Genomic DNA, 15,055 nt, shown 5'->3' with positions numbered 1-15,055 from the left:
TAAAACGCATACTGATTACTATTATTACATTATTACTATTAACTTAGATTATTAGATTAGCACTTACCTCTGGCATATAAGTAAACATTGACTGCATTTGACTCTGCTTTGGCTCCTGTTCTGTACCAGCCTCCATGCGGGTCCTGTCCCCACGCCTCAGCGTGACAGGCATACATGCCCTGATCATCCTTCGTTGCCATGTGAACCCTGAGTCTGTAGCTATTAACTGACAGGCGGTCGATGCTGATCTCGCTATGGTTGATGTAGATGTTTGAAACACCGTTGTACATTAGGGAAGCTATCAGCTTGGGTTCTGGTGGAGCAGGAGGTTTTAGCGTTGCGGCGTCGGGCGCCTTCTTGATAACTGGTTCAGGGATTGCCCAGCGCAGCCAGTGCACCTGAACCTGGGCGGGACCTGTGGTGGTCACGGTGGTGTTGCAGATTAGCGTGACCGTGCTGCCTCTTTTCAGCAAAGGGCCGCGAGGGAGCTGAGCCGCGGCTGTGACCAGGACATCTGCGGGAGAAAGAGGGAAAACATTTTATAGAAGATAAACTAAGCGAAGTTAAAGAATGACAGTAGGAGCAGACGTTTAGCCAACATGCTGTTAAATAAAAAGAAAATCACACACAGCTGAAGAAAACCAAACTGGCTTATTAAAAGAATTTCAGTAAAAGTGCTGCATATAGAATGAAATCTATAACACAGCGGAGAACTACGAAGATTTTAGAAATTTTAAAAATACATTAGAAACTCAGAGAGATATCGGTGAAGCTGGGAAAGAGATTTTAGTATACGGTTGCAGATTTCAACAGCAGAGTGCAGCCAAATGGCCCACATCCCAGAGCTCCAGGCCACCAAGACACTCAATAAATCTGCAAATTTAAATCATTTCTCCGTTTAAAACAATACAGCAGTTCCTGAAAAGTCAATATGATAAACAACGGAACGAACGAGACTAAAAGCCTTCACCCCGGGACGTGAATGCTTGCACCAAACTCCGTGTCAGTCCACGGTGACGAACAAGGATTAGAAATTTCAAAAGTGACCACATGTGAAAAGTCAGTGAGACTACAGGAAATGACATGCAGCATTCATCCTGAATGTCTGAAGCAATGTGGAAACCCTGCTGCTAGTGTGGTTGCAAATATTGGATGTGATCGACCGGACATTAATGAGCGAGTAATTACGCAGTGAGTTCATAGCCAGCGAGAGGTATGGCATATGTCTGGCCTCCTGCGCGCTACACCGAGGCAGCTCCCACGCACGAACCACAGCAAGTGTTTCCAGTCCTGAGCAAACATCGGAAGCAGATTACCTCATAGCCTTCCCAGCACGTCCACAGTTCATGTGTGACTATGGCTTAAACTGGAGCATTCCAGTAATCTCAGCCCATGTGCGACTGCAGAGTCTCACCTTTTGTCTTCAGGTTGACGGTGACTCCCTCCGACCGCTGGGTGAGAGTCGCGGGCACAGACTGTCCGGGGTTTCTTCTTCCGGCGTACACGCTCACCACACACCGATACACCCCTGAGTCGGCAGGCTGAGCTGAGAAGAGCTTCAGAGAGTACTTTCCCTCTGCTGCTTTCTCCATAGACCCGCCACTAGCTCTGCTGAGGTCATCCCCCCAGCTCACGATGCCATTCGGGGTCATCTGGGCCACCTCCACCTTAACAGATATCAAAATGCGCCAGGAGGGGTTAGACTAGAAACACCTGAAAACATTTCACATTTACCTGTCGATGGTTGAGATGTACTTCATTTACATTTTGACTCAAACTTTGGTCTAAAAACGTTAACAGAATAACGAGAAGATTACCTCGACTCCTCCGGCCCCGACTGAATCGCTGCTCGTGGATCCCCTTTTCATCCACTGAACCAGCAGGCCTGAGTTGACTTCAGGCGGCAGCCCCAAAATCTCACAGGTCAGGATGAGAGGCGAACCGATCTGCAGAGTGACCTCCCCTGTGGGCGAGGATGTTACACGCAGCGACTCGGCTGGAGAGAGGACGAGACAGAGTTTAAGTACCAGGAAATCTTCTTGGTGGATGGCTGCAAACAGCATTTAATCTGGACTACAACAGGAAAAACGTACTGCAGGTATCACCTCTGCTGAAAGGCTGAAGTGCACATATTTAATGGCCGGGATAAAATCGATATCACCTATCAAGTGTGTCGAAATAAAACAAATGGTAAATGGCCTGTATTTATATAGCGCTTTACTAGTCCCTAAGGACCCCAAAGCGCTTTACATATCCAGTCATCCACACATTCACACACTGGTGATGGCAGCTACATTGTAGCCACAGCCACCCTGGGGCGCACTGACAGAGGCGAGGCTGCCGGACACTGGCGCCACCGGGCCCTCTGACCACCACCAGTAGGCAACGGGTGAAGTGTCTTGCCCAAGGACACAACGACCGAGACTGTCCAAGCCGGGGCTCGAACCGGCAACCTTCCAATTAAAAGGCGAACTCCCAACTCTTGAGCCACGATTGGCCCACAAAACAAGCAAAAAAAGACTTAAACCTAACGTGACTACAACAGTACTTAAAAAATAAAATATTACAATACTAACTTGACGCTCGTCAAGCTTTTGACAGGATAGAGTGGTCATATTTATTTACTGTTCTCCCAAGATATGGATTTGGAAACAATTTTCTCAAATGGGTTAAACTTTTGTATACAAATCCCAACGCTAGTGTTTTAACAAATAACATAGTTTCTAACCCTATTACATTGGAGCGTTCCACTCGCCAGGGGTGTCCATTATCTCCAATGCTATTTATCTTAGCTAGAGAACCCCTGGCAATGACAATTAGAATGAGAACTGACATATTTGGTGCCCAGTTAGGAGATTAGGAGCATAGATTGGCTCTGTATGCTGATGACCTGATAGTGTTTCTGACTAGGCTGTCCATTAGTATACCAAAATTAATGCAACAAATGGAGTTATTCGGACAATTCTCTGGCTATAATATAAATGATTCGAAATAGGGCTGGGCGATATATCGAGTTTTTAAAAAATATCGATATATTTTCATACGAGATATAAGATGTGACAATATCCTTTATATCGATATAGTCCATGTTACGTTATAATTATACTTGTGGAGCCACAAGTTTGCCTCTCTTTCGTCCACTTTTGTCTCTGCGCAACGTTACTCGGCCTCGCCTCTCCTTCACTGAACACAACTCCCCCTCCTCCCCCATAGCTTCACCTGCTGGCAGCAACAAGATGGACACGGCAAATCTCCGTTAGCGAGTTGTGGGGCTGGACGGCGTCAACGTGTTAGCGAGCTAAGCGAGCTAACCGCACTAACGAGCTAACCACGCTAACGACATGCAGCCCACAGGGGCTGCACGGCCTAAAATCCTTTCATTTTCTCAAACGTTGACAGCGTGCTATTCTGGTTGTGCGTACTGACCGCGAACCGATTTTAGGTGGTACACGGCGCTCAGCAATCTGTCAAAAAAAATGTTTTAGTACGACTTTGGTAAGCTACGGAGATGCAGCGCTTGATGGATTGCCGGAGCATTACGGCTACCGTAGTCTGGAGCCTCGCGGAGTGATACGTACTGTGCTTCAACGTAATATTACCGTATTGTATGTGTATAAGGGCCAGAAAGAGGATTTCAAACTCAAGGCTGTTAGTCACGCAGTAGAAGTTGGGAACAGAGCAGCTGGGAAATCTGTCTTTGTTATCATGCTCAGCGTCTGTTAGTTTACATTTTGACTGCACAATTATGAGCTCTTTGTTATGCACAAAAACAACATTGTTTTCTTTTATTAATGGAGCATGATTATTTAATAAATGCTGATAATTTATTTTTGAGTAATTTCTTCATGTAACTCTATGCTGTATGTAAATAAAAATGCCTGTGTGACATCTGGGACACAGTGTGACTAAGAACTTTCTTTTTGTTCTTAACTTATGGCTTTAAAAAAATATCGAGATATATATCTTATATCGCCATCCAGCTAAAAAATATCGAGATCTGAATTTTGGGTCATATCGCCCAGTCCTAATTCAAAATCCTCAATTCTACTTCTGAACAAGGATGAAAGGCTAAATCCTATTATACAAACCCCGTTTATTAATGCAAAAGAAGGATTTGTGTATCTTGGAGTTAAAATCACCCCAGACATTGATACCATTGTAGCAACAAACTATGATCCTCTGATTAGTGAAGTGGAGGAATCTCTAAATAAATGGATGACAATGCCCATATCAGTGATTGGCCGTATAAACATCATTAAAATGAATATATTGCCCAGATTTTTATATCTCTTCCAGTCACTTCCTCTGCCTCTTCCAAAAGAATTCTTTGATAAACTAAATGGTATCTTTAATAGATTTATTTGGAATAATAAAAAACCTAGACTAAGACTTCGCTTGTTGTACCTACCATATGAAAGAGGGGGGTTACAACTCCCTAATCTTAGACTGTATTACTGGTCTGCACAACTGGGCTCAGCCATGTTCTACTTTTCCACTGAGACACCCCCGGCCTGGTTACAAATTGAACAAACATCAGTAACAAATCTTCAGTTAAATCTGTATTTATATTCTGCAAGCCTGAGCAATTTAAAAAAAATGACAAATAATAAAGTAAGTGCAACTAAGAAGAAGCAGCTGGAGAAACATTTTGTTAACTAATTAAGCTGATTGGCAACAAGTCAGTAACATGACTGGGTGTAAAAAGAGCATCTTAGAGAGGCAGAGTTTCTCAGAAGTGAAGATGGTCAGAGGGTCACAGATCTGCAGAAGATGCACTACATAATGTCATCATAAGATTAAAAGAATCCAGAGAAATCTCTGTGTGCAAAGCAAGAGGATGAAAATCATCAAATATTGGATGTCTGTGGTCTTTGGGGCAGCACCAGATTAAAAACAGGCACGATTCTGTCCCCAGAAACACTTCCATGAATCGCCGTCTGTGAACACAGCTCACTGTGCCATCCACACATGCAGGTTAAAACTATCCATCTCTGATGGTATGGAAGTGCATTATGGACCCATCAATGCTGAAGGGCATACACAGCTTTTACAGCAACATGTTCTCCCATCCAGATGGGAGGGCCTTCAATACTGACCTCCTCCAGCTATTACAACAGTATGCGTGGGAAATGGCCTGGCTGCAGTCCACACCTCTCATCGACTGAACAGTCCAGCAGCTGGTCTGCTCAGTTCAAACATTCAATTTGTTTTCTATGTTCAACTGTGAATAAAATATCTTAGTGAGGTTTTTAAATTGGTCTAGATTATTTTTATTTACATTTTACACAGCGTCACAACCTTTGGGGAACCTGGGGCTGGATATAGATGCTGTATCAACGGTGGCAAATGTAGCATTGTGAAAACACTGGTTGATTTTAAGTCCTGGAGAACAAAACACAACTATGAAAGCTCCCTTTCTCATGTTTGAAGTAATTCTTGGTTAACTAGTGATCCCAGAGCCCCATTGTGCAAGCTTTTCTCCAATCCTATCACTGGTTATAAGATGAGGATCTAGCATGTGTTTGCAAGACAAGAAATTGCGAGATTTTTGTGAGTGTGTGCTGGGTTGGTGTGGGCGGGGCCAGCTCACGAACCCGCTGCCGCACTTTTTGATCCGTTCTTAAATACTTCCCAACACTGTATCGTGTACATATACATGAAAGAAAAGTGGGTATTTATGTGTCACACAGAATTTATTGTAACATTTTAAATAATCTTCTGCACTCAACAACTGAAACAATTAAGAGCCTTTAACTCAAAGCGCAGTACAAAACATGTGAGCGTAAGCCGCTTGTGTGTGCAAAGCCTCTTCTAACCACAAAACTTCTCTACACTAACGATGCTTCTCAATAATAGACATTCATATCAACAAAAGGAGATGCGTCAGCCTATTGTATTAGTTAGACAATAGAGGCCAGAACACACAAAACCAAATAGCGCTCGTCAGTGAGTGCCAGTGTAACAAATAAACAATGCATGCATTGATGAGCTCTGATGAGCTTTAACTCAACCGATTATTTTTCCTGAAGAAACACAATGTGAGCAAAAAATATTCTCTATATTTTTCTATTAGAAAACTTACAAAACATGCATCATTGCAGCGCATTAGAGATGTGCTCGAGGGAGGACTGACAGACGCACCTGTGCTCTTTTTCAAGGAATCCAGCCCAGAAAAGCCGATGTGAGAACAATAGATTACTTAATCCTCTTAATCTACAAAAGCGCCTCAGAATTTTAAACGAGCCAAACAGCAAAGCGACAGGCAGTTATTCATCTGCCCAGACAGCCTTCTATTAACCTTTTAAATCCACCTGAAAAATCAACAAGATGAATGAGAGTTAGGCTGAAGAAAACGGTGATGAGGGCCTTTTTTCAAGGAAAAATGCAAAAACTAAAAAAGAAATGGTCAAATGTAAGAATCGCTTAGCTTCTCGGTCTTGCAATAAAACAATAAAAGCTATTAAAATACTGATTCGAAGATATTCTTCACTGGCCAGAAAGTAATGGGATAATGGATTGCTCGAAAGTCTTCAGTTACAGCCGTAATTATTGGAATCCATTGTCCCAGGAAAAAGCTAAACTGTGAGATTGTTGCAAACAGCATACAAATGTGCATCCTGCTATTTAATCAGCTGCTTATCCAGCTAGTCAGCAAACTAATCACCCAGCAAACTAGACATCCAGTGAATAACTAAGACAAACACCCAGAGCCTGGGAGCTGGACAGGGTCCAGTTTACCCAAAGGCCCTGCAAGCCCAGGCTGACTGACACCACTTCCATGGCAACAACAAAAACACAATCAAGAGGCTCAAACTTACCAGCAGAAACACGACTTTGTCTTATTCCTCCTGCTTTGCTTTTATTCTCCAGTTTGTTCTGCTGTGTAATTTATGATTAAATAAACAACCTGCTGTGAGGTTTTATTACCAGCTTTACGGTTTATGTTGTTTCACCAACGAGCTGCAGTTCAATATGTTTGTTGCGACCTTGGGACTTGCCACAGGCTATTTGTCAAACGGCAGCACAGCTACTGGGGCAGTTTCTGCGTTACACTGACCTAGTTGCTGAACGGTCAAGTTGCCAATATCCAGCGTCCTCTGTGCGATCTTCTGCCACGATCGATTGGGGTCCAGAATCCACTGTGAGGCCTCGCAGAAATACGAGCCGCTGTCATCTGGCTGCACCGCTGTCATCTTCATCACGTACACACCCTGCCCGCCCTCGCCGTTTCTTTTCTCCAGCGTGATCTCCCCGTCGTCGTAGCGTTTCTTGTAGAAACGTCCGGGAACGACCCCGAGAAGCTTGTCAATGGAGATGATCTCTCTGACGGTGCTGACCTCTTCTCCGGCCCCACCGGCCGATCCCTCTGCACCGCCACGCTTCCCAAATGTGATGGACAGATGGGTGAGCTGCTCTGATTGGATGCTGGCCGAGCACGTCAGGGTTAACGAAGCCCCCTCTGACACAGGTTGGCCGGTGAGTGAGCGGGAATAGCTGATCTGGAGCGTGTCAGGGATCACTGTGGGTGTACAGAGACAGACAATCATATTACACAGAGCACTCCAGGAGACATATGGGAGGAGAAAATATGTCAAATTCAATTTCTAATGCCTGTGTAGTGTTTAGATGCATCTATGTTTAGAGCAATAAAGTGAATCATGAAATGGATCTGCTAAGAGTGACTCCAGGCCTTTTACCTCCCTCTTGGCTTTGGGCACTTGGTTTGCCAAAGGAAGAGAGGATTAGTGAGCCATTGCTAAGACACTCTGCTGCAAAACTAACACAAGGCAAACTCAGTAGAACACGAGGAAGATGACTCATAAAAAAAATAACTGAATGGGGTAAAATAACCCAAATAACTTTGGTAGATAAATCATGGTATAAGTGCAAAGAATTCAGGGAGAAATAGAAACAGAAAAGAAAAAGACAAACTCCAGATGGTGAGAAGAAATAATTACTTAGGATTCCTAAAGTTGCACTTAATCACTAAACACGACATCCTCTCTGCTGGAGCAGCACCGAGCAGCCGATGCAAGCTTCTCATACAGTTTGTTCTCCACTTCTGAAGACATCACAGCTAAACTATGACTGGCATAAATTCAACGGTTCTACTCACTGATATGAGTTCAACACCAAAACTAGTCTTTCTTTAGAGAACAGCAGACAGAAACGTGTTTTCTACAAACTAAGAACACTTTGTCTGAACAATATAGACCCACATTTTTAATCTAATGAAACTTTATTAAATAAGGTTTAAATCTGCAATTGCTGATAGAGCAGGGCGATATGACCAAAAATATTTATTATGATATACATTTGAAAATGTGCGATAACGATATCAACTCAACTCCACAACTTTATTAGTGCAAAAAAACCCATCAATGTATTTTCACCTAAACAAGCAGCTGTTTTTTATGTGCATTTAAGTTATGTAAAAATTTAACAGTGCAAATGCAAATTCAAAGTTTTTCCATAATTTGTGTATCTGCAAATATACACCTTCTGTATTTTTCATATGAAAGAAACTATACTGTGGTGGGGATTGCTAATTTCTAGTTTTTGATTTATGTATGTTTTGTTTTGTTTTGCTTTACTTTTGTTTCATATGTTGTTTGTTTAATTTAAGACTAAAAAAATAAATAAAAATTTTTTGAATGAGAGGTAAAACTTGAGGGGGTAGGGACAAATAAGTAAATACTTCTACCTACTCCTTTTCAAACAAATAATGGAATAATATATTGTAATGATTGTGAAGGCTCATGTTTGAAATAAAAATGAACTGAACTGAAAGCATTTCCAGTGGAAATTGGCCGACATATCCTCAGCATAACCATGTATAATATCCACAACACTTAAAAAGAGGTTAAACACACACAATATGGTAACATTATGTTGAAGCACAGTACGTATCACTCCGCGAGGCTCCTGCCTACGGTAGCAGTGTTGCCATCTTAGCGACTTTGTCGCTGAGTTTTCAGACCCCCTAGCGACTTTTTTTCTAGAAAAAGTCGCTAAAAAAAGACGTGAAAGCGCATATCGCTTTTACTCTCAACAAACAGCGGGTGCTGTAACGCAGTCAGTTCTTCTTTTACTCTTATGCTGTTTTGTGGATCAGGTTTAAAACTACTTATAAACACACACACACAAAGTAACTCCACCACAGTGCCTATTTCGGGTCACTTTTGCCGGTCCAAGCCCGGGTAAAGGAGCAGGGTTGGAATTGTGACATTACAAAAAACAATAATTGCTAAAATAAATTTAATTTGTAGTTCTAAATAAATTCTAAATGCATTTAGGACGTTTTTTGCTCACTTTATGTCTCGTCCACGATGTTATTTCTCTCTCCAGCAGCGTAGGTTACAATTACAGTAGCATGACCAATTATGCAAATTAGGTGATGACGTCATTTAGCGACTTTTAGGACAACCAATAGCGATTTTCCTTACTGAGGAGTTGGCAACACTGTACGGTAGCCGTAATACTCCGACAATCCATGAAGCGGTGCGGCTTCGTAGCTTAGCAAAGTCGTACTAAAACATTTTTGACAGATTTTCGAGCGCCGTGTACATAAAGTCGTTTCGAGGTCAGTAAACACAACCAGAATTCATACATAAGGCACACGGGATTATAAGGGGCTCTGTCGATTTTTAGAAAAATCACAGGATTGATTTTAAGTGTGCCGTATTTTCCGAAAAACATGGTAATAACGACGGCCCGCTAGCATGCGCTACCAAAAATAGCGCTTTGTTGTTTATCTGACGGACGAAGCTAAACCAGTTCCACACCAGTAAAGTTGCAGCATTTTTATAAACCAGTTCTGGTTCATCCGTTTAATTCAATGATCTGCTGTCGCCCTTCTCATTCTCCGTCGCCGCCATGCTTTTTCCGGCATGTGCGTATGAAAACAAAGGCACTGTGCATGCGCGTTTTACCCATATTCTATCGCGATATTTCATTTTCTTATCGTTGCCCAACATTATATTGGTATTACCGTGAACGGTATGATATGGCTCAGCCCTACTTGCTGACATTTCCAGTCATATCCAGTTCAGTATCAAGCCCCGGCTTTTTAAAACAGTTTTTCCCTAAAATGATGAGACGCTGTCCCGTTAAGGATTAAGCCATTTTATTCATGCGCAACGTTTTCATCTTTCATTTATCTATTTATGTTTTGTTTTTGATGACGTTTTAACTCAAAGACATCAGACTGTGTCTGTCCTTTGAACGATTGTGGTTTAGGAACTATAAATGGATAAATATTCAGCTGTAATACATTTACAAATGATTAAACTCCTGTCAAAACTCCACTACGTTTACAAAAAGCTGTAATTCAATCACAGTCCACACAGCCAACACATGAAGGTTGTCAGCATCAAATTCCACCATCTTGGTCACATCCACAGACGTGTGGATGTGCTGAGTGGGGGTTTCCCCTCAGTAAAAGACATGTTTCAAGCGTAGTTTCGACAGATATTTGCAGACTGTGAAGTTGCGACAAACACTGGAAATATTGGAAAGTTCAGTCGTTAATGATTCCCTGCTTGGATTCTTTTCATGTGCTGCATCACAAAGGTTTCACTTTCTATAGACTTCATGACTTCCTGCTTTCGGGAACCAGACCAAGTGTGGATATGTTCATATTCTTTATACAAACATAATAAAATTGCATGGAAAGGCAGAAAGGAAAGAAGGAACTGATCTACAATGCATGACTCATCTTATTCCTGTGGGCCATAAACCTCCAGTGTTGCCCAAAATTATTGCCACTGTAAACTTTTGTGGCTACACCAACAACATGGGCAAGTATAAGCCTAACAAATGCAGTGTGTGTGACATCTCTGATAGGAAACAATGAGCTTTGGGATAGACATTTGTCGACAGTGACAGGAGTATATCGGGTATAATAACGCCAGCTTTTTATACACCTGTAAGAACTTTGAGTCAGCTCATGTCTTACCTTTGACAGCTACTGTGGCACTGTAGTTCCCTTGATAGGAGCTGTCTGTGCTGGGAGTATAGCACTCATATTTCCCTTGGTCATCAGGCCGGAGCCTTTGGATGATCAGCCGGACCTTGTCCCCTGAATCCCGCTCCACTCTTACCTCCCCACTCGTCACGCGTGCCTGGAACGGGGCGTAAGGGAAACCCTTGTCCCTGGTGGACACGACTCCCATCTGCCTTCCGGCGGCATCGTCCCTAAACAGAAACCACTCAAAGTCTTGCGTACGGGAGCCTTCATATCCTGACACAGCACAGGGCAGAGAGAGAGGGAAGCCAGCGACACGGTAGAGGGGTCCAGCAGGGACAGCAACATGACGGCACAGAGCGTGCTGGAGCACTGGAAAAGAAAAACACAGCAGGACGGGGGGAAATGGCACATCTGGTGAGTGTGAAAGACCGGAAACAGAAACAGTGTCAACTCGTCGTGGCGTGTTTGGTACATGGACTCGGTGATCGATATCCTGAGCTGATGGCTGGCTAACAGGGAATCAATACTTTAAACAGCTGCAGAGAAGAAACACTCGTGTTGGCGCTCTGGGTGAGCGTCCTCTAAACAGAAAAACATGCTTAACAAATAAAACAATCTCAGTGAGCTCCTTAATATTGTTAGGCCATAGTATTATACACAGAGATTTCTACATGCACAGTAAATTTGATAGTGGCCGTATTATATTTATGGTTTGTAAGTATAAAGAATAAAACTAACTAGAAAAATCAAAAACAATGGAGTGGATATTAGAAAAATCTGAAATGAAACATGCAAGGTCAAAGAAACAGGTCATGATGCATAAAACAGCTGCAACTCTACTTTCTATCAATCAACTAACAACAAACACATATTTGAGCATTTCATCTCCAAATACAGTGACAGAAATATGATTATATGTGATGAATATAACACCCTGGACAGGTTGCTAGTCTGTCACACCTATGGCCAATCGCCGATTTACCCAACCCCACTAACCCCACTGCATTCCATGTCTTTGGACTTTAAGAGGAAGTCGGAGAGAACGTGCCAACTCCACACAGAAAGGCCAAATGCTGGAGTCAAACCCAAAACCTTCTTACTGTGTGTGCGAACGCCGCAACACCAGACTCTGATCTGCAGAACTGACCTTTATCTTCTTCAAATAAAAACTGGGTAATTGGCTTTCATGCTTAGTAGTTCTGCAATTGGGACCAACTTCTGCCTATTATAGGGATCAACTGTAAGTGCTGTATTTATAAAACAGTGCTGTTGTCGAGGTGCACAAGCAAATTGTTTTGAGCGTAAGTCAAAGGTATTTAGCAAATGGCGATGGAATAAGCTAAAGCTGGAATTGTAAACTAGAAGTCACAGTGGAATTGAGGGAGGACACTTTACTCAAGGCTAAAGTAAACCTAAAAATGAGTAAAGCTCCTTCCACGTCATCCTTACTGAGTGACCGAGGAGTGACAGCTGCCAGCTTCAGGGTTGCAGTATCACTGTATTTCTGAGTCTCATGGTCTGGCTTCCCATAAATTCCCAGAACCACAATGAACTACTTAAACACAAACTCGTGTTTTTTAAGACACATGCCCTGAAACTTGTCACACGATGACCTTTATCTCTTATTTTTGGTACTTTCCAAAAGTTCCAGAGAACATACATTACAAATAAGTAGTTTCCGTTCTTTAAAAAAGGGAAAGAAAATGTATTCTCAGATGAGATAACGCTGCTGATTTTAACATGAACTTTCACACAAAATACAGTTAGTTGATGACAAATGTAGGTTGCGAATAAATGCTTCATTAAACTAAGTTTTGCTTGCTTTTAGAATGAGACACCAGCTGGTAAGTCTCACACTATCTACACAAATGTCATGTGAGTTAATTACACAAATGCAAATTTCAAACAGTAGCAGGATCCATGCGTGGGCCTCCAAAGCAGCACGGTGTTCATTCATAAATATATATATATGTATATATATATATAAACATACAGATTCCTTTCTGTTGTAGGTGTACTAGCAACGGTTGAGATGTGTCAGAGTGCAACAGGTTTGTCAGCACCCACATCCTGATACCTCAGAGCTCCACATTGCAGAACATTTTAGCCCCTATATGAAACATAACTCACTGGTTTTGGAGTGACATTTGTTGTTGCCAGTTGTTGACAACTTGTTAGACAGATGATCAATTCATCAAAATGTCATTAGTAGCTTGCTGAGACATTGATTGTTGCAGACAGCCACCGGAAAGATAACAGAACTTTTTGTTTTTTGAGGAACAATAATTCAGGTTCAGAACATTTTAAACCAAGAAAAGAAATACAAAAACAAAGGTGATGAGCACCTTTAATATTCATTAAACAAGTTCATTTTTCATTTGGTGCCTAAAAGCCAAAGAGAATCAGCATCATCAGAAAATGTAAATGTGATGCAACCAAAAACACACCCACAGTGACACTGAACAAAAGCTCCCCGACAGCTAACACAGCCTCTTGACTCACTGAAACTGAATGATGACTACCTGAACAACTAGAAATACGAGACAAGTGCGTTCGGGCACTTTTGGTCTGCGTGCGCTCGCGAGTGTCCAAAAACAAGCCGTGCGTTCTCACAGAGCTACACCGCAGTACAACACGCCCACAGATAATGACATGGGAGACTAGAGAGACTAGAAGCTTAAGCGGATCAAGCCCTAATTAACAATGGGCTCGGGCTGATAGGACTGGGGGGACACCGCAGCTTGTCATGATGCTCAGTACTGTCTGGATTACTGTCTGCGCAACAACAGGGCCCCTGAGTTTCTAATCAAGACCCCCACATAGAAACGCATGTTGAAACACAAACCTGTGACTAATACGGATGTCTCCCAGAGGCAGCCTGCCCGCCCAGTTTTTAAATGTGATAATTGGACTTATGACTAATGTGATGGAGATAAAAACTGTGTCATCCATATGCTGTCCTCCCTCTGTGGTCAAACTGTACAACTGACGTATAAATCTAAAAGCATTTGCAGTTTATTTCCCCAATGCACATCCAATGAGTCATTACTTTAAGTATCACAAATGTGTCTGATACTTTTATAAAACAATATCTCTGCAAGAAACACCTCAACTACAACGCTTCCGTGTTAAAATAGTGCATCTTAAATTTCACAAGGAACAGTAGTATGTCCACAGGAAGGACTGAAACCATAGAAACTCGCAGTTGCACAAATCTCCAGCAACTACTGAGCATTACTATGGAGTATATACCGTAAAATATTATTATATAGCCATTATTTCCGTCTCCTACTCAACTCAACCTTTCCTAAGGACTTCCTGGAAGCCACACCCGCACACCCTAGGAGTTTTGTCTGATAGTAGACTTTCCTGGTATGTTTTTTTCTGCATTTGAACTTCAGGTATGAGGAAAAAAAGGATTTCCAGCGTTTAGGAATGTTTCAAAGATAAGGCAAGCTAACAAGAACATGGTGAACCAAATCATGAAAATTAAGCCACCTGCTGTAAAGAATATGCAAATAAACAGTGTATTCGATCATGCAAATGTACCACCATGTGACAGATGGTCAGAGAGGTACGGATGAACTCACCCCAGTGCAGAAACAAGAAAAACGCCGCTTTCATCGAAGCCATCATGGTCCTCATCTCCCCCCCTGATGTCCAGATGGATTACGTAGAGTCAGAATTCCCTCTCCGTGTTCCTCTGCTCGTTTAACGCCGATCATAATTCATCACCGCCGCCGAGACCAGCTGTGATCGCAGTATTTGCGAGAGGAATGAAAAACAAATGGGAATGTATAACAATGTAGCGATACACTGATTACACACACACGCGCGCAGACACATGCACAGGGGAGAGTCACGCCGTCACCTAAGAACAAGCGCGAAGGATATTAGTGCATGTATAAATATGCAAAACGTGATTACCTTTCCTTCGTGCACCGCCACATCTCCATCAACTAGCCGTCTGCTCCATAATATGTCGGCCGCTTTCAGATTATACCGCCTCAAAAAACATGCAGACCAGTCCAGGCGCGGAGTGGCTGGCATCACGGGTGGGGAGGGGGGAGGCTGGTGTGTGAGTGT

General features: G+C 42.5%; 1 protein-coding gene and 1 long non-coding RNA gene across 3 annotated transcripts in view; both read right to left on the bottom strand.

The window, feature by feature from the left end:
• igsf8 (immunoglobulin superfamily, member 8) overlaps window positions 1-15,055 on the bottom strand; it is a 27,957-nt gene extending 12,902 nt beyond the window's left edge. For both annotated transcript variants that reach the window (XR_014874093.1, XM_085159516.1), the window contains exons 1-7: window positions 14,897-15,055; window positions 14,560-14,719; window positions 10,958-11,338; window positions 7,058-7,519; window positions 1,818-1,996; window positions 1,415-1,667; window positions 68-514 (exon numbers count right to left, since the gene is read on the bottom strand). Coding sequence is in view for 1 of the 2 variants with exons in the window: in XM_085159516.1 (XP_085015642.1) it covers window positions 68-514; window positions 1,415-1,667; window positions 1,818-1,996; window positions 7,058-7,519; window positions 10,958-11,338; window positions 14,560-14,614 (1,777 nt within the window). In the remaining variant the exon portion in view is untranslated. The remainder of the gene's footprint in view (window positions 1-67; window positions 515-1,414; window positions 1,668-1,817; window positions 1,997-7,057; window positions 7,520-10,957; window positions 11,339-14,559; window positions 14,720-14,896) is intronic.
• Window positions 8,665-9,806, bottom strand: LOC146517872 (uncharacterized). Its single transcript, XR_014874100.1, has 2 exons — window positions 9,462-9,806; window positions 8,665-8,925 (listed from the first exon to the last, which is right to left on the bottom strand). It is a non-coding gene; the product is annotated as an uncharacterized LOC146517872 (long non-coding RNA).

Source organism: Neolamprologus multifasciatus, chromosome 5 (assembly GCF_963576455.1).
Source record: "Neolamprologus multifasciatus chromosome 5, fNeoMul1.2, whole genome shotgun sequence".
Taxonomy (NCBI): domain Eukaryota; kingdom Metazoa; phylum Chordata; class Actinopteri; order Cichliformes; family Cichlidae; genus Neolamprologus; species Neolamprologus multifasciatus.
This window is presented reverse-complemented; position numbering and strand designations above follow the sequence as displayed.